Source organism: Schistocerca cancellata, chromosome 9 (genome assembly GCF_023864275.1).
Source record: "Schistocerca cancellata isolate TAMUIC-IGC-003103 chromosome 9, iqSchCanc2.1, whole genome shotgun sequence".
Lineage (NCBI taxonomy): Eukaryota > Metazoa > Arthropoda > Insecta > Orthoptera > Acrididae > Schistocerca > Schistocerca cancellata.
The window spans coordinates 21,121,778-21,142,706 of record NC_064634.1 but is presented as its reverse complement, the minus strand read 5'-3'; the positions used below and the strand labels follow the sequence as shown (position 1 = coordinate 21,142,706).

The 20,929-nt window shown below is 41.1% G+C and overlaps 1 protein-coding gene across 1 annotated transcript in view; it reads right to left on the bottom strand.

The window, feature by feature from the left end:
* Positions 1–19,597, bottom strand: part of LOC126100725 (midasin-like) — a 229,874-nt gene extending 210,277 nt beyond the window's left edge. The window contains exons 1-3 of the mRNA XM_049911344.1: positions 19,422–19,597; positions 3,816–4,084; positions 3,089–3,322 (exon numbers count right to left, since the gene is read on the bottom strand). Coding sequence (XP_049767301.1) covers positions 3,089–3,322; positions 3,816–4,084; positions 19,422–19,517 — 599 coding nt within the window. The 5' untranslated portion in view covers positions 19,518–19,597. The remainder of the gene's footprint in view (positions 1–3,088; positions 3,323–3,815; positions 4,085–19,421) is intronic.
* Between the last annotated feature and the right edge of the window lie 1,332 nt (positions 19,598–20,929).

The window sequence follows — 20,929 nt, the reverse complement described above, 5'->3', positions numbered from 1 at the left end:
TCTGTATTTCTTTTCACATAGTTCTTTTTTCTCCTTTTGCAAATTAAATCCATTGTCTCCTGTGATATCCAGGGACTTTACTTTGTGTCTATTTGATAATCTGCTGCCTTCACTATGCCATCTCTTTAAGCTACCCAGTCATCTTCTGTTGCACTCCTCCCCCCCCCCCCCCCCACTGCAGTCAATTGTTGCCTAATGCTCTGTTTGAAAGTTTCAACAATCTCTGGTTCTTTGAACTTATCCAGGTCCCAATTTAATTTCCTACCTTTCTGAAATTTCATCAGTTTTATTCTGCAGTCAGTAACCAATAAATTACAGTCAAGAGTCCATGTTTGCCCCTACAAATGTCTCACAGTTTAAAATCTGATTCTAAACTTTCTGCTTTACCATTATGTAATAAATCTGAAACATTCCAATGTCTCCAGCCTCTTCCATGTACACAATCTTCATTCACGTTTTTGTACGTTTGTCCTCCTGACTGCAGGTTTGTGGGACTTTGGCCATTCACTTACGTAACAAAATGGAACACCTGCAACCGTCCTTTCCACAGTATGTATTATATGGCAACTAGTTTCGGTAATTTAGTATACCATCCTCAGACCTTAACTGGCATTGAGAGGGTGAACAGCTGCATACATGATCCCATCAGTGGCCAACATCTATGAACCAGCTTCCATACAATACTCTAACAGCAAAGGCATGTCTGCAACCACATGGTGTACTGAGTCACCAAAACGGGGTGCTACATAACAATTAACATCGAAAGTGAAGTAACCCCAACCAACAGCGGGAACGCCTTGGGCTGCGGATCGGAGCCGCCAGGCGGGGAAGCCGCCGGCGGTGGAGCACGCACCACCGTGTAAACACAGGACGAGTCAGACAACAGACCAACGACAACTGACAACAACCGACCATGACCGACTATGAGCGACACGAGGAAGAGATAAACAACGGAGGCTTGTGGAAACCACAACACCAAACACCAAACGTAAATCCACTCGGTACCAGAGCCAGGCAAATGTCAACAACGAGCAACGACCAGAACGCAGTACCACCGAGACAGAAACGAAATCCGGAGCGAGTACCAGACTGGCTGGACTAGGGCAGAGCGGGTCCCTATATACGAAACCGGAGGGACCGGCTATTGGCCGCTGTCTGCACGTGGCTTAGCGGTGGCGCCCTCGCTGCGCGAGAGCCGCTGCGCGAGAGCCGCTGCGCGAGAGCCGCTGCGCGAGAGCCGCTGCGCGGAATAGCAGCCGCGTGGAATAGCCGCCGCGGAGGTGGAGCCCTCTATGGGCTGACCACGTCCATTTGCTCTGCTGCGTGTTCGACTTCCGCGACGGAAGGTACTAGAGAAAGGATGGCTGCAGGTGTTGCATTTTATTATGTTCTCTCATGATTCTTAAACAAAGTGTTAGCAATGATTAAATTGTGCTCTCTGCTAAATCCTACCAGGAGGGTTCCTCTTTCATTCATTTCACTCCACACACTCCATATTCTACAACTATTTCCCTTACCTTCCCTATTATCGAATGCCAGTCCCCAATTACAAATTTTTCTCTCCATTAATTATCTGAGTAATTTCTTTTACCTCATCATAAACTGATTCAACATCTTGATCACCCATGGAGCTTGTGGGCATATAAACTTTCACTAATGTAGTAGGGCGTTACCTTTGTGACTACCTTGGCTACAATAATGTATTCATTATGCTGTTGACAGTAGTTTACTCACACTCCTATTTTCTTATTCACTATTACGCCTACTCCTGCATAATCCTTATTTGATTTAGTATTTATAACCTGTACTCTCTGGACCAGAGATCATGTTGTTCCTTCCACCACAATTTGCTACTGCCCGCTATATCTACCTCCAGTATATTCACCTCTCTTTTTAAATTCTCTAACCTTCCTACCTGATGTACATGGTAATGGGTTACAATGGTAAAAATTTTTATCATATTCTGCTTCCATCATTTTAACTTAGCCTCACGCAGTGGCACAAGCAGTTATGTAAACAATTCCACAGTACTTGTGGCTGGCTCCCACGCTATTACACTGAGCTATGGGCGTCACCGCGGTACTGCTGAGAGATAGACGCCAACTTTCTGCCACAAACCCACCGATGGGACAACTGGGTGCCACCACTTGAGGTGCGCGAGAGCGTCAGGAGGTAGCGGCCATGACTGTGGGTCACTCTCGTGCCTGCCGGCTTTCTTAACCTCTGGACATGTCCACTAGTCCTTCCTATTGAGGGCAAAATGTTATTTCCATACCACGTGCGATTCACTCTGTGGCTGTTGCCAGTTTTCATGAATATTGTACCCCTTAGTGGTACTTCTTGGGAACAAAACCATTTTTCTCTGAATCCTGGCATTTCTCATTTTACGTGTAGGAAAAACACCCTGGATACCCACCTGAGCTCCTGACATGTACGCTGGTTAAGGATTTAACATTCCACTCTCCAACCCATTGAACACTAGTCCCCTCCCCCCCTCCACCATCTGAGTAGCTACTGAGGTGTGGTTAGGGCAATGTTTGACCTGTAGAATACTTTAGCCACGATGATGCCATCATCATTAACCCACACATCAGATCATCATGTCCTCGAAAAAGATAATTACTGTAGTTGCAGCCATTCACATTATCACATAGCAAGGCAATTACTGGCTAGGAACCACATCTTTGTCTGGCTTCTCCACAACCAGACCTCCATTTCGGCAGCGCAGCTATTTGTATCGCTTAGGAATGCAAGTCACCCATCTCAATAAGGTCCATGGTTTCCATAACTGAGTAATCTAACATTTTATCAAAACTGCAAGAAATGTTGATTTTCTCAACTCCTCAATTACAATTTTATATCCAACAAGAGGAACCTAAAAACCTACTTGTCATGGCAATACTGACTTACAATAGAACAACATGAATTAATATGTAATATAAATTTTGCAAGAAAGAGAAGTGTTTGAAATACCTTAAGAACACATACATCAATAGTTAATACAGATTTCTTACTTACTTAATACAAAATTTTTAACTCGTGCAAAAAGGACAGATAAAATTTGCTAGAAACAAGTGCTTGACTTTACCACATCAGTTTTTTGTTATGCTTGTATCTTCTCAATAACTCAGTAAATGCAGCCCAATTCCAACACTGCCGAAAATGATCACAGGAGGTGGACAGAAAGCTGTAGCACGATGCAATAATATCATAATCTGAGACTTGTTCGTCCACATATATAGCACGGTTCCAAGCAACTTCTGAACGTGAAAAAAGATATGTAAATGGTGCAGGATATTTTTCAAAATACTCCAAGCTGAATCTGCAACAAAAAGTGTAACACTGTATCTGTGAACTATATAAATAGTAGAGAAATTTAATATGTGCAACTTGAAATATATACTCTATGTTAATGGAAATTCCATGATTAAAAGAATAAATAAAAGTGGGAATACAAGGAACTGGTTGCTGATTGATGGTTGGTGCACACACATACATAAATGTACAGAAAAATTCACTAGTGTTCAAATTACCACATCTTTTCTAATTTGATGCACAATCTCACACTTGTGTCACCGTTACCACAGATGTCATATATGAACATCTTTTTCATTATGTGTGTCAGTGTGGGTAATTCAACTAGAAAATGAATGATTGTTCAAAAGCTAGCGTAATTTTGTGTACAGAAACATGGGTCTCTGCATCGTGCATCAATTAGTTGCAGATCAGCGGCTGCAAATACTTGTTTTGTTTATTAATCTACTGTTAACACTATTATTGCTACATATTACATTATTAAAACAAATCACTAATACCTTAGTGCATCTGGGTGAAACATTATTAGCTTTCCAAGAGCCACACAGATTTTCTTATGTCTTTCACTTTCATTCTCGTATATCATGATATGAAGAGATGGGCTAATATTTCTGAAAAGTGTTTGCAGTTGGTTCCAGTCTTTAGCTATGTGAAGCAACTGCAACACAATTTGAGGGAAATTTTTTGCCACTTGCTCAGTAAGGCTGGGTTGTATAAGCAAGTGTGATATGTAGCAGAGAAGTGCCTGTCGATTCTCAGTGGACAGCTTCTGAAAACATAAATTATTTAAAATTATTGCACCTTATTTCTATTATTTTTTAAATTTGTATTTATTCCTTTACTTTTTAACAATTTACAAATTGAATATGGAAGAAAAATGACAAATGTCTTGTTGTTATGACCTTGTTCTTGTTTAGGTTTGAGGGTGCTTGGCAGTGAATTCTGCCATGCACTAACGGAGAAAATGTTCAGTCATAATCCGATAATTAGTCAGCATGAGCTATAAAATACATGTTTTAAATAGCAGAACACAAGCTGCAAAAAGTCTAGAGATGCTAAACATAAAAAAGGTTAGCTGCTTGAGCCCAGTAAAGAACGCTGTGTGTTGCTTCCCAACACAAGAATACCGAGCCAAACAAAAAAATTAGTATATGCTTCATACTTAGTGTCTAACAACCTATACAGAGTATTAGTTCCAAGGCAAATTACTGACTGCCCTGTCTGTGCAAACACAGTGGACTCTCATAAAATGTGACACACACAGACTCAATTGCAGAAGGTTAATGTGGTCCTTTTGCTGGGGAAACCTTGTGTTGAGTAGCAGAGCCCTATTTGAAGAGAAGTTAATAGGACTCCAGTTCTATCCAATAACTGGCAGAATCAATATCATGGCAGATAATTTCATTGATATTGTGTGTGTGTGTGTGTGTGTGTGTGTGTGTGTGTGTGTGTGTGTGTGTGGTGTTCTCATTGAGACAATTATTTAACTTTTATTTCATATACTTAAAACTTTGAGTCCACTACGACTGTCACAACTCAGCACACTACTACGCAAGAAGAAAACAGATTAGATTATCAATATATTTGCTGAATTATAAGATATTTTAAATAAATAAGTTTAGTCCTTCATTCTGCACAAGAACAGGAACAAAAAGTTGGTATACTATTTTCTGTGAAGATATTTTTTTCCATAATCCACGGAACATTGAGACGTAGAACGAAATCCTCTGGTAAGTTTCAGTCTCAATTGTCCATTAGTAGAAATACACAGGTTAAAGGATTGCACTGGGAAAAAAAGTGGCAACTTAGTTTCACCTGACTTCTTAAAACTTTTTTTTCCTTCAGAGAGGTGTTACGAGTGGTGAGTTCAGAATAACACTTGCATTTGTCTTGTTACCATGTTAAATTTTGCTTCTTTTGCCTAACATAGTAGAGTTTTCATAACTTAATTAACATGCTCACAATTGTGACGTAAACCTAAATCACAAGCACACCAACACAATTTCTCCCTTCACCAGCTATCGATAGTAACTTCTTCAATATTTAAAAAAAAAAAAAAAAACCATTAGTCCACTGAAAATGTCTATACTTACTTATATCATGATACATATGAAGATTTCGTATATCAATCACGTGCCAAAATACTTTTCTCTTTGTGTATTAAAGGAAAGCAGTCATCAATCCAAAGACTGTTTTGACCACCACAGAGCTCTACTAGGCGATGCCCTGTTGGAGATGGTATGCCGCTGCCTACCTGTCACCTCTGAATTGACTTACCCAGGCAGTTACACGGGGAGCTACAGTTTAACATGGATTCCGAACCGTGGCATATCTTAGTATTTTTCACGTCGACAAACACAGCCAGAGGTGAAAAAAGTGATACGTGACATAAAAATCCAAGGACTGACTAGGAATCAAACCCGAGTCCTCTGGATTTGTAGTCTGGGACTGAGCCACCGAACCACATTTGTGTACTACCATCTGCCAACATATCATTTCAGTATCTCAAATCATTTGTAAAATATGACGTATGGATAACTCACTACAGCCAAGTTGTTTGAGCACATGGGTATTGTTTGCACAGATCCATTTTCTTGAGTTTGGAGACAGATATCAAACACCTCCTAAGTTCAAGGAAAAATCCAATATGTTACCTGTGTTTTATAACCAGCAAATGTAAACTCAAAGTGACTCCAATTTTTAATTGCAAACTATTCAAATGTCTTGCAATGGGGTACGTAACTCCACAATCTCACAATAACTATGACTATTAACGAAATGATAGGTAGTTCATCGTGGTGCTGATATATGAGGCTATCAGTGACAAAAAAAATCATAGATAGTTTCTGTAAAATAATAAGAGAAAGACTCTAGAGTACGTGACATGTGCATACATACATTCTGACAGTGCAACGCACTGGCCGCCTGCTGTGCTGAAGAGGAAGAGGAATGTTTTGTTCACTCTGGCTATGCATCCGGCACATGGCCACTGTGGTCTAGGCTCTCACTCCAGCTGCCACTGTGTGCTGTCCCTTTAGATAATGCGAGGATATTCTTCGTGCTACTTCGAGCCACCTCGTGCCACCTGCATTCTACACCTACATCTGTACTCCGCAAACCACTGTGAGGTGCATGGTAGAGGGTATGTATTATTTTAACAGTTACCACAGTTTCTTCCCATACCATTCACATATGGAGTGTGGGAAGACTGATTCTTTGAATGTCTCTGTACATGCAGTAATTATTGTAATCTTACCCTCACAATCCCTATGTGAGCGATACATGTGGGGTTGTATATTTCTGAAGTAATCATTTAAAGCCTGTTCTTGAAACAATTAATAGGCTTTCTTGGGATAGTTTATGTCTACCTTCAAGAGACTCCCAGTTCAGTTCCTTCAGTATCTCTATGACACTCTCCCATGGATTAAACAAATCTGTGACCATTCATGCTCTCCTCCCCTGTATACATTCAATATCCCCCGTTAGTCCCATCTGGTACGGGTCACATACACTCGAGCAATATTCTAGAACTGGTCACACGAGTAATTTGTAGGCAATCTCTTTTGCAGACTGATGGCACTCCCCCATATTCTACCAATAAACTTAAGTCTACCACGTGCTTTACCCACAACTGAACTTATGTGACATATCCCTCAGTGCTACATCCAGGTATTTGTATGAGGTGGCTGATTCCGAAAGTGACTCATTGATATTGTATCAAAGAATTGAAACTCCAGGTAGGAATATCAACAATGTAGAAAAAGACAGATTGCTACTTACCATAAAGAAGACACCAAGTTGCAATCAGGCATGGTCAAAAGGCACTCGCATATAGCTTTTGGCCACAGCCTTCAGCAGTCAACACACACACAGGGATGCAAGCAGCAATCTGGAGGGTGTGGGGAAGGGATAGTAGTGTACAGATGGGGAGAGAGATGAACACTGTCTGGTGGAATGTGCAGGGACTAGACTGACAACTGGTGGTATCAGGAGCTTGTGGGGCAGGGAGGTAGGGAAAGAGGAATAAAAAAGGAGAGGAGCGGGCAAAGAGGGGCAGATGCATTGGCGGAGGGCTGCCGACAAACAGGGTGGGAGACAAGAATGGGGAGGAGGTGATAGGACAGTGGGGGTGGAAACTATTGGGTGGAGGGTGTGGAGACAGTATGTTATCGTGTGTTAAAGTTGGCGTAATTATGAGAGCAGAGTGTGTGTTGTAAAGGATAACTCCCATCTGCACAGTTCAGAAAAGCAGGCGGTGGAGGGAAGGATTCAGATGGCTCAAGTAGTGAAGCAGCCATTGAAATCAAGGGTGTTATGTTCATCTGCTTGTTGTGCCAAAGGGTAGTCTACTTTGCTCTCAAAAACAGTTTGGTGGTGGCCTTTCATCCTGGTGGACAGCTGGTTCCTGGTCATACCAATATAAAAAGCTGTGCAATGACTGCAGCAGAGCTGGTAAATGGCATGGCTACTTTCACAAGTGGCCCGACCTCTGATGGGGTAGGATAAATCTGTGACAGGACTGGAACAGGAAACACTGAATGGGTGAAGTGGGCAGGCTATGCACCTGTGTCTTCCACAGGAATATGATCCTTGTGGCAGGGGGTTGAGATTGGGAGTGGTGCAGGGATGGACTAGGATGTTGTGCAGTTGGGTGGGCGACAGAACACCAATTTAGAGGGGGTTGGGAAGTATCCTGGGTAGAGTGTCCCTCATTCCAGGGCACGATGATAGGTAATCCAAGACCTGGCAAAGAATGTGGTTCAGTTGTTCCAGTTTGGGGTGGTTCTGGGTGATGAAGGGGACAATGTGGCTGGTTTTTGAGGGTGGTGGGAGGATTGAGATTGTGAGGGGAAATGGCAGGGGAGATCTGTTTCCAGACTACGTCTGGGGGATAGTGCCTGCCTGTGAAGGCCTCAGTGAGACTCTCAGCATACTGAGCAAGGGAGTTTGTAACCCAGCAGATATGATGTCCGCTAGAGGTATGGGAGGGATTTTTTGGTGTGAAAGGCATGACAGCTGTCTAAATGCATGTACTGTTGGGAGTTGATGGGTTTAATGTGGACAGAGATGCAGATAGGCCCATCAGAGAGGTGGAGGTCCACATCTAGGAAGGTAGCAAGCTGGGTTGAGGACAACCACACGAAGTTGAAAACGTAATGTATTGTAGAGTAGCTTCACACCTTTGTAAAAATAAAGTTTTAACAAAATGTCAGTTTGGTTTCCAGAAGGATTTATCAACTGAAAATGCTATATATACTTTCACTAATGAAATATTAAATGCTCTGAGTAACCGGAAGTCACCTATTGAGATTTTTTGTGATCTATCAAAGGCTTTTGATTGTGTAAATGACGGAATACTTCTAGATAAGCTCAAGTACTGTAGTATGAATGGGACAGTGCTCAAACGGTTTAAACCATACCTAACTGGAAGAATGCAGAACGTTGAAATAAGTAGCTCACATAACATGCAAAAAACTGGTGATTTCTCGAACTGGGGAACGATCAAGAATGGGGTGCCGCAAGGTTCAGTCTTGGGTCCTCTGCTGTTCTTAATATGTTAATGACTTGCCATTCTATATTCACGAAGATGCAATACTGGTACTTTTTGCCGATGATACAAGTACAGCTATCACACCCAACAGACAAGAATTAACTGGTGAAATTTTAAACTATGTTTTTCAGAAAATCATTAAGTGGTTCTCTGCAAATGGGCTCTCATTAAACTTTGACAAAACACAGTATATACACTTCAACACAGTAAATGGAATGATACCATTAATAAATATAAGACTTCGATCAGAAATCAGTAGCTAAGGTAGAATATTCAAAATTTCTAGGTGTACGCATTGATAAGGGGTTGAACTGGAAAAAACACACCGAGGATCTGCTAAAACGTTTGAGTTCAGCTAGTTATGCTATAAGGGTCATTGCAAATTTTGGCGATATACATCTCAGTAAATTAGCTTACCACGCCTATTTTCATTCTCTGCTTTCGTATGGCATCATATTCTGTGGTAACTCAGTGTTGTCTAAAAGAGTGTTCATTGCACAAAAGCGTGTAATCAGGATAATTGCTGGAGCTCATCCAAGATCATCCTGCAGACACTTATTTAAAGAGCTAGGGATCTTCACTGTAGCCTCACTATATATATAATAGAGGGAATCATTCCACAAGGGAAAAGTATATCTAAAACCAAAGATGATGTAACTTACCAAACGAAAGCGTTGGTATGTCAATAGATACACAAACAAACACAAACACATACACAAAATTCAGGCTTTCGCAACCCACGGTTGCTTCTTCTGGAAAGAGGGAAGGAGAGGGAAAGACGAAAGGATGTAGGTTTTAAGGGAGAGGGTAAGGAGTCATTCCAATCCCGGGAGCGGAAAGACTTACCTTAGGGGGGACAAAAGGACAGGTATACCCTTGCACACACACCCATATCTATCTGCACATACACAGACACAAGCAGACATTTGTCTTTACATATGTCCGCCCGCGTCCATGCATGTGCGGATGGACACGGGCGTGTGTGGGAGCATACACCCATCCCTCCCTCCCCTCAAGGCAAGTCCCCCTGCTCCCGGGACTGGAGCAGTCTCCCATCCTTCATCAAAGACACCAACCACTTTCTCGAACGCCTGGAATCCCTACCCAATCTGTTACCCCCAGAAACCATCCTTGTAACCATTGATGCCACTTCCTTATACACAAATATTCCGCACGTCCACTGCGATGGAGCACTTCCTTTCACGCCGATCATCTGCCACCCTACCTAAAACCTCTTTCCTCATTACCTTAGCCAGCTTCATCCTGACCCACAGCTTCTTCACTTTTGAAGGCCAGACGTACCAACAATTAAAGGGAACAGCCATGGGTACCAGGATGGCCCCTTCATACGCCAACCTATTCATGGGTCGCTTAGAGGAAGCCTTCTTGGTTACCCAGGCCTGCCAACCCAAAGTTTGGTACAGATTTATTGATGACATCTTCATGATCTGGACTCACACTGAAGAAGAACTCCAGAACTTCCTCTCCAACCTCAACTCCTTTGGTTCCATCAGATTCACCTGGACCTACTCCAAATCCCATGCCACTTTCCTTGACGTTGACCTCCGTCTGTCCAATGGCCAGCTTCACACGCCCGTCCACATCAAACCCACCAACAAGCAACAGTACCTCCATTATGACAGCTGCCACCCATTCCACATCAAAAGGTCCCTTCCCTACAGCCTAGGTCTTCGTGGCAAATGAATCTGCTCCAGTCCGGAATCCCTGAACCATTTCACCAACAACCTGAAAACAGCTTTCGCATCCCGCAACTACCCTCCCGACCTGGTACAGTAGCAAATACCCAGAGCCACTTCCTCATCCCCTCAAACCCAGAACCTCCCACAGAAGAACCACAAAAGTGCCCCACTTGTGACAGGATACTTTCCGGGACTGGATCAGACTCTGAATGTGGCTCTCCAGCAGGGATACGACTTCCTCAAATCCTGCCCTGAAATGATATCCATCCTTCACGAAATCCTCCCCACTCAACCAAGAGTGTCTTTCCGCCATCGACCTAACCTTCGTAACCTCTTGGTTCATCCCTACGAAATCCCCAAACCACCTTCTCTTCCCTCTGGCTCCTACCCTTGTAACCGCCCCCGGTGTAAAACCTGTCCCATGCACCCTCCCACCACCACCTACTCCAATCCTGTAACCCGGAAGGTGTACACGATCAAAGACAGAGCCACGTGTGAAAGCACCCACGTGATTTACCAACTGACCTGCCTACACTGTGAAGCTTTCTATGTGGGAATGACCAGCAACAAACTGTCCATTCGCATGAATGGACACAGGCAGACAGTGTTTGTTGGTAATGAGGATCACCCTGTGGCTAAACATGCCTTGGTGCACGGCCAGCACATCTTGGCACTGTGTTACACCGTCTGGGTTATCTGGATACTTCCCACTAACACCAACCTGTCAGAACTCCGGAGATGGGAACTTGCCCTTCAGCATATCCTCTCTTCTCGTCATCCGCCAGGCCTCAACCTCTGCTAATTTCAAGTTGCCGCCGCTCATACCTCACCTGTCTTCCAACAACATCTTTGCCTCTGTACTTCCGCCTCGACTGACATCTCTGCCCAAACTCTTTGCCTTTGCAAATGTCTGCTTGTGTCTGTGTGTGTGCGGATGGGTGTGTGTGTGTGTGTGTGTGTGTGTGTGTGTGTGTGTGTGTGTGTGTGTGTGTGGGCGCGCGCGCGCACTCGCGCTAGTGTATGCCTGTCCTTTTTTCCCCCTAGGGTGGGTCTTTCCGCTCCCGGGATTGGAATAACTCCTTGCCCTCTCCCTTGAGGCCCACATCCTTTCGTCTTTCCCTCTTTCCTGATGAAGCAACCGTGGGTTGAGAAAGCTTGAATTTTGTGTGTATGATTGTGTTTATTTGTGTGTCTATCGACCTGCCAGCGCTTTCGTTGGGTAAGTCACATCATCTTTGTTTATATATATAACTTACCAAACGAAAGCATTGGTACGTTGATAGAAACAATAACAAACAGAAACACACACGAGTCATTCCATGTCAAATTGACACACTTTAAATAAAAATTTTACCTCACCCTCTTAGATTTTGCTGAAAGTTTGTATACTTATGGCTGAAACTAAGAAAAATACCAATTTCAATTTTTTACCTCAAACCATTCCTGAAATATGGTCATGTAAACTTTCCAAAAACTGACCAAAAATGTGTGAACGGACTTTTTTTAAATTGCCCTAGGAGCTGCCCTACTTGAGCTAGAGGGAAATACGGAAGCGTCCGATCCAACCCGTCGGCTTTGACCCATGACGTCACAAATATGGCGGAAACGACCATAAACGACAATTCCAATATGGTGGATATAAAAACGTTGCATACGTATCACAAAGACGAAAACACATAGAAAAACAACACACACAAAGGTTTCACAAGAACAATCTGCTAACATTGATAGCAAACAAAGATAATAATAAACAAGTGGTACTCAAGGCCAGGCAGGGGGGGGCTGCGCCCCCCCCTGACCCCCCCGCCAAAAAAAAACTCCCAACCTAACCTCGTATTCAGGGCTACGCTACAGATCAATGTGTAGGTCAATCAAAAGATAAAAAAAAAAAAAAACAAATAAAAAAAAACAATATTGATTCATTAGACATAACGAGTAGCGACAAAACATATAGACCATAAAGATTGAACAATCTAATGGCAAACTGATAAAAGCCTCATAGACGACGTTAAAACAAAAAGTACAGTAAAAAGGTAAACTATATATTACAGGCCCTAAAACTCCTGCTAAGGTAACGTCAACGAGGCAACATCTACAAACACGCCACACTCACAAACCAAACTCCGCGCCGTAATGACGTCACACACCACAACACCCTTACGTCACGGGTCAAAGCCGACGCGTGAGATCGGATGTTTCTGTTGACCCAGCTAGAGTACTGGGAAAGGTGTCATTTTGCAGCATTTTTCATGCTCTTTCCAGTGACAGACAAAAAAAACATAGCTTCTAATTAGTAACCTTTTTCAAAATGGAATTAATATTTTGATTTTCCAAATATTTCCATAACTACTTCATACTGTTGTAAATCACATGGCAAAATAGAAATGTGGGATGATGATGGGTTCATTGTTAAATTAAAAAATTATTCCGAACTTGTTTTTCACTAATGGCCCTAGTTTGACCAAACTGACCTTTAAGGTAGTAAGTCAGTAGAGGACTGTATACACAGGGCTTGATGTCTGTACAATAATTCAGAGACTGGAGCCATTGTTGAGATGATGTAGTCTGCATTGTTACCTTCTAAGGCTTTGTGTGCCTACAGCATTATTGTGCACTGTGGTTTTGGTACAAATCAATTGTTAACTTTGTGTTGACCAGTCTGTATCTATTATATTTAATAGTTCATTTTCAAGTAAATCTATACATTGAAGGACAGTTTATAAGCGGATTTTGTACAAATATGGAGCCAAATAAAAAGTGCAGTGCTGTAAGAGTCCAGTGTTGTAATCCATTGAAGAAGTCAAATCATTTTATTAGAGACAGAAAACAACTGAGAAATGTCACAACATGGATGCCCAAATTATTTCCTCAAATACCAAGTGGTGCCCAAGATTTGTGATAAATGTAGGAAAGATGTAACCAAATTGAAAAATACACCAGAGCCCATCAGTGATGAAAGTGTTGAAGAAGAACCTTCTGGATCAGAGATAATCATCCGAGACCAAGACCCTGACTTCAGTCCAACTTCAGTAGCTGTTAAAACATTTAATACAACACTTCAAGAACTAGGTGAGACCCCAATTGACAAGAGAAAACTAGGCATTACGCCAAATCAAAAGTGAAGAAAATCTCATCAATGACACACAAACTTTTTGTTTCTCCTGAAACTTCTTCGTCAGATACTGATGAATCCGTTCTTGAAAATCTTAAAAGAAACTTTAAAAATTCTATAAGTAGAGCAAAAAAAAAACTTATGATTCTTACAAGTTTACCTGAAAAGTGGAGTGTCAGGAAAATAATGAGGGAATTTAATGCTCCTAATTACATTGTTCAGCAGTCCAAAAAAATTTTGAAAGAGAAAGGATTCATGGAAGGTCCAAACCCAAAACCAGGGAAGTGTTTACCAACAGAAACTGTCAAAACTGTACATTCATTTTATGAAAATAATGAAGTTAGCAGGGCAATGCCAGGTATTAAAGATTGTGTGACAATTACAGAAACAAGTGGAAATAAAAGAAAAAGACTTATATTGTGTAATCTTAAAGAAGCTTACAAGCATTTTAAAGATAAGTTTCCTAACATAAAAATAGGTTTCTCTAAATTTGCTGAGATGAGAACAAAACATTGTGTATTAGCTGGCCGGAGTGGCACACACACTGTCTGCGTGTGCACATCTCACCAAAACATAACATTAATGATAGAAAATGCCAAACTAAATACAGTAACAAACAGCAGCTTAAACAATTATAAGCAGTGCATTGCAAAAATGCTTTGCAACCGATCATCAGTTGATTGCAACATGGGAAACAGTGAATACTGCCCAGGAGAAACTGTCATACGTAACATTTTAAAAGATTCTTTTCATGAAAACTTAATTGAACAAGTTCAGTTCCAACAGTGGATGTCAGTTGACCGATGTAATCTGGAAATTGTTCAGAAAACTTCTGAAGAATTCATAGATTTATTTTGTAGTACGATGTCGACTTTGATCGGCATGACTTCATTGCCAAGCAACAACGAACATTCCTTAACTCCACAAGGAAAACCTTATGGAATCTGAATTTGTTGTCATACGTGATTTTTCAGAAAATTATAGTAAAATTCTACAGGATGAAGCTCAGAGTTTCCACTGGACAAGAAAACAGATTACCATTCATCCTTTTGTTATATATTACAAACAGGAAGACAAAATTGAGCATATAAGCTTTGTCATTCTTTCTGATTGCCTGGAGCACAATACAACTGCAGTTTACACCTTTCAAAAGAAGCTAATTTCATATCTAACAAATAAATTTCAAAAAATTCCAAAAACGATATACTATTATTCTGACAGTTCTGCTGCTCAGTATAAAAATAAGAAAAACTGCCTGAACCTTTGCCTTCATGAGGAAGACTTCAACATAAAAGCTGAGTGGCACTTTTCAGCCACAGCACATGGGAAAGGGCCTTGTGATGGAGTAGGGGGCTCAGTAAAGAGATTGGCAGCTCGTGCAACTTTGCAAAGGCCATACCAAAATCAGATCCAAACCGCACGAGAAATATTTGAGTGGGCAGTAGATAATACCACAAATGTTGATTTTGCATATTCCACTCGAGAAGACTATGTTACTTCAGAAATACCCTTAAAAAGCCGACTTGAAGATGCATTGACAATCAATGGAACACAGCAATTTCACGCTTCCATTCCCAACACTACATCAAAATTAATAGTCAAATACTTCTCAGGTGATATGCAGAGTTGGGAGAGGGAAGTAACTACATCACCAGACAAACTGAAGTTACAAGATGTATCAGGCTATGTCACCACTGTATATGCCAGAAACTGGTGGCTTGGGTACAATTTAGAAAAAAACGGAGAACTTGATGAAGTGAAAATAACTTTTCTTCATCCATGGGGACCAGCTAAGTCATTCTCTTATCCTGCACATGCAGATGTCCTGTGGGTGTCAGTTGTGGATGTTCTCACAAAAGTGAATCCATTTACTCAGACAGGGCGAACATACATTCTTAATGAAAGTGACGTAAACTAAACCCCGTCAGCTTCATTAAAATGTAATATGTGAAGTTCCAAGGCAATTTATTGGGAAACTGCTTTCACCTCAAAACTTAATTTTTGTCTCAGATTAGTGTTAATGTATATTTTATAGAAAGTTGTTTCAGAATTATTGTTAGTACCTATTGTGTTAAATTTAGCTATGTACAGAATCAACTTAATTATAAAATATGCTGATTACTTTTGGTTTAATAAGGTGATGTTTTGATATTTCTAATACTTTTTTTTACTTACCTTTCACTATATTTTAAAGAAATTCCTGTTTGTTAAAGGTCAACATGATCAAACTAGGACCGTTAGTGAAAAACAAGAGTCCAGAATAATTTTTTTAACAATGAACCCATCATCATCCCAGATTTATATTTTGCCATGTGATTTACAATAGTATGAAGTAGTTATGGAAATATTTTGAAAATTTTCAATATGTACTTTTTGTAAAAAAAAATTAAAATTAAATCAAAATATTAATCAGTATTTTGAAAACGGTTATCAATTAGAAGCTACGTTTTGTTGTATATCCCTGGAAAGAGCATGCAAAATACTGCAAAATGACACCTTTCCCAGTTCTCTATCTCAATTAGGGCGACTCCTAGGATAATTTTAAAAAAGTCCGTACACACATTTTTGGCTGGTTTTTGAAAAGTTTACATAGCCATATTTCAGGAATGGTTTGAGACAAAAGATTGAAATTGGTATTTTTCTTAGTCTCAGTGCCCACTATAAGTATACCAACTTTCAGCAAAATCTAACAGGGTGAGGTAAAATAGGTGAATTGATTTGACATGGAATGACACACACACAAATTTCAAGCTTTCGCAACCCATGGTTGCTTCATCAGGAAAGTGGAATGTTTGAGGGAAACATTCCACATGGGAAAAATATATCTAAAAACAAAGATGATGTGACTTACCAAACAAAAGCGTTGGTATGTTGATAGACACACAAATAAACACAGACACACACACAAAATTCAAGCTTTCGCAACCCACGGTTGCTTCATCAGGAAAGAGGGAAGGAGACGGAAAGACGAAAGTTTTAAGGGAGAGGGTAAGGAGTCATTCCAATCCCGGGAGCGGAAAGACTTACCTTACGGGGGCAAAAAGGACAGGATTACACTCGCGCCCACACACACACATATCCATCCACACACACAAAGAAACAAGCAGCCATTTGCAAAGGCAAAGAGTTTGGGCAGAGATGTCAGTCGAGGCGGAAGTCCAGAGGCAAAGACGTTGTTGAAAGACAGGTGAGGTATGAGCGGCGGCAACTTGAAATTAGCGGAGGTTGAGGCCTGGCGGATAACGAAAAGAGAGGATATACTGAAGTGCAAGTTCCCATCTCCGGAGTTCTGACAGGTTGGTGTTAGTGGGAAGTATCCAGATAACCCAGACGGTGTAACACAGTGCCAAGATGTGCTGGCCGTGCACCAAGGCATGCTTAGCCACAGGGTAATCCTCATTACCAACAAACACTGTCTGCCTGTGTCCATTCATGCGAATGGACAGTTTGTTGCTGGTCATTCCCACATAGAAAGCTTCACAGCGTAGGCAGGTCAGTTGGTAAATCACGTGGGTGCTTTCACACGTGGTTCTGCCTTTGATTATGTACACCTTCCGGGTTACAGGATTGTAGTAAGTGGTGGTGGGAGGGTGCATGGGACAGGTTTTACACCGGAGGCGATTACAAGTGAAGGGAAGGTGGTTTGGCGATTTCATAGGGATGAACCAAGAGGTTACGAAGGTTAGGTGGACGGCGGAAAGACACTCTTGGAGGAGTGAGGAGGATTTCGTGAAGGATGGATATCATTTCAGGGCAGGATTTGAGGAAGTCTTATCCCTGCTGGAGAGCCACTTTCAGAGTCTGATCCAGGTCCTGAAAGTATCCTGTCACAAGTGGGGCACTTTTGTGGTTCTTCTGTGGGAGGTTCTGGGTTTGAGGAGATGAGGAAGTGGCTCTGGTTATTTGCTTCTGTACCAGGTCGGGAGGGTACTTGCGGGATGCAAAAGCTGTTTTCAGGTTGTTGGTGTAATGGTTCAGGGACTCCGGACTGGAGCAGATTCATTTGCCAAGATACCTAGGCTGTAGGGAAGGGACCGTTTGATATGAAATGGGTGGCAGCTGTCATAATGGAGGTACTGTTGCTTGTTGATGGGTTTGATGTGGACGGATGTGTGAAGCTGGCCATTGGACAGATGGAGGTCAACGTCAAGGAAAGTGGCATGGGATTTGGAGTAGGACCAGGTGAATCTGATGGAACCAAAGGAGTTGAGGTTGGAGAGGAAAATTTGGAGTTCTTCTTCACTGTGAAGCCAGATCATGAGGACGTCATCAATAAATCTAAACTTTTGGTTGGCAGGCCTGGGTAACCAAGAAGGCTTCCTTGTGAGTCAAAGCAGATGGGTGGAATCAGATGCTTCTGTAATGCCCCATGAGTCAACCAATGGCACCAGTTGTGAGTAATCACCTCGGACTTGTCTTAAGTTTTGAATGTATGATGGAGATAGCAGAAGAAGTAAAATCTGGTCCTGTGTCATTCCTGGACAGTTCAGTCATACGTGCGTTGCTCACAAAACTACAGTGTAATAGTGAACACACACATGATCTCGGCTGTGGTGACAGACCAATCCATGACATGGTCCCAGGTCTCAAACACAGCCACCAGAAAAGTGAAATTCATTTTACTTTTCATTTCTGGAATCAACATGGAAACTGCAAGGCTCACATAAATCTTGGTTGTTGTGACAGACTCATCCGTAATGCAGCTCCAGGTCTCCGTTGGGTTGGTGACAATTTGGTCGCGAGTTGGCAAAGCCAACAAGTGTAAAAGAGGAAAATCTGGTTGTGGTAACTAATTGACTGGTAGCAAAGCGTAATTATTACATCTGCTCCATACCAAAAAATGTAAAGGGGGGTCCAATATGTAACTTTTACCGGACCACATGACACTGATGTCTAAAATGGAACACTTATGAGCAGAGGTTACTATGCAATGATCAATTTATACAACAGTACTGGAACTGGTTTGGAGAACAGACTGCCTCCATTAAGTTCTAGAACACAAGATGATACAGAAAGCATGGACAGTTCTACAATATTCTATGGAAAGAATAGGATCATTCCATAATATAAATCTGTTGCTGTAAATACTAGCAAGTGACAATAATAATGCACTTGATAGCACATAAGAGTGAGTCTGCATGCAAGACATGATTAGGGAAAAAATGTGAACTTTAAATCAGTGTAGAGCCTAAGAAGGCTAATATGGCCCTTCTTTCAGCAAACCTGCCAACAGTTCCACTCAATTTTTTATGGTGGAGCCTATAATTTAATATAGAAAGCGACGTACTGTGCAAATTAGCTTCCATCATTTACGAAAAGCGGTACTATAGCAGATCACATACCGAATTCTGACACGCACTCTTTCTGTCAAACATATTTCTACTGAGACGCAACTTCCGACTCCATAAATTAAGCATGCTCGGGTTACAGTGCATAAGAATAACAAAGTTAAACATAGGTACAGTAAAGGCAACGTAAGTCTACCCGTACAAAACGTAAATGTTCGTGAGAGTAGATTTTCAGACTATATTTAATTCATTTCTTCCACAATAATGTCCATAGCAAATACTTTCAAAGATAAAAACGACATAGAAAGATTGCAATAGATCTTACAAGTAAGATAATGCAATTTCACCACTTAACTTTTACAGTCGCATGCATACATCGTCCTATCAACTTAACTCTTCTAACACCAGTATAAGCCCAAACAAAACAATCTATAACTTGTCTAACATGTACTGACCGCAACATTTTCGGCACACAGTGTTTTTAAGGAATGTTGGCCCCACAAATTTTTCAGTCCATTCGTTAGCAGTGTCTTCTGGTCTACAGTCTTCATGGTTTGGACTTCGATAGCACAAGACTTATTATACAGTTTTTATTCGCACTACCAGCTACACACATCAACCACCACAAACACACGTGCGCACACTGACTACAAACAAACCAAAGATAACACGCGACGCCACAAATCTTGATACGCCAAAGGTTAGTAATAAACTTGCACGCCGTCAAGGCTGATCTTACAAGCTTCCAAAACTTGCATTTGCGTATTTCTACCATTGTAGCCTGCGTCAAGGCTTTTTTTTTCATATATCATTCTTGGACCTCATCTTAGAGCACAGTGCAGACTAATGAGAACTTCACATATTTATGAAGTTTTGACACTGTCTGTTGTTGTAATCTAAGGGAGGTTTCGGACTTAATTTTATTTGGATTTCCGGAAGAAGACCAAGTTTTGAACAGTTTTACGTATACCTCCCTGTTAATTCCCAGCAGTCAATTGGATTTAATCTTCCTCTGCGAGCACTACATTGACTCGTGCTGAAAGGCTGTAAATGTCGAAGTAGATGCTTTTCTCCAGTGAATAGTGAATAGTGTTTTATTCGTCTCATAACATACAATTTCTAATCATATGATTAGTGTACAGGAGACACGTCAAAAAATGGATAACACAACTTAGGCCTAATTCGTACAAAGAATTTTAACATTAATATAAACTTTTATTTTTCTTTCCTCCCTTTTGTGAAGGACAGCTACATTTACACACAAGACTATATGTAAATTTATCCTGCTCAAATGTTCAGTTCATCCTTCATGAACTCCTCAACAGTGTAGTAGCAGCGTTTGACAAGTATATCATATAGCTTTGTTTTCAGAGTCTCTAGATTCATACTCAGAACATTCTTTCCTTTTAGCTTGTTATGAATTTTCATTGCCATATACTGAGGAGACTGCGCATATAGGTTTAACCGATCAGTGGGAAGCATGAAATTGTCTTTGTTTCTTGTGTTATATGAGTGACTGAAACAATTTTTCTCGAATAACTCTAAATTGCTATGTAGAAAGATGATAATATCATAGATGTATAAGGAGGGAACTGTTAATAACTGTTGTTTTTCAAATAGTGGGCGACATGATGTCCTTGGATGGGCGGTACACATGTTCCTTATTATTCTTTTCTGTAGCTTTAGTATGCGCAATATATTGCTTGAATTTCCCCAAAAAATAATACCATACCTTACAACTGATTGAAAGTAGCTGTGGTATGCAATTTTCCTTGTATTCACGTCTGTTGCACCAGCTAATATTTGCATAGCAAATGCAAAGCTACATAATTTGTTTAACAGGTAGTCAACATGTTTATTCCAATTTAAATTTTTATTTAGGTTTAACCCTAAAAACTTTACAGAATCTACTTCCTCTATATCCTGATTTTTATGAGTTATTTTAATTTCTTGGGGCTTTGAC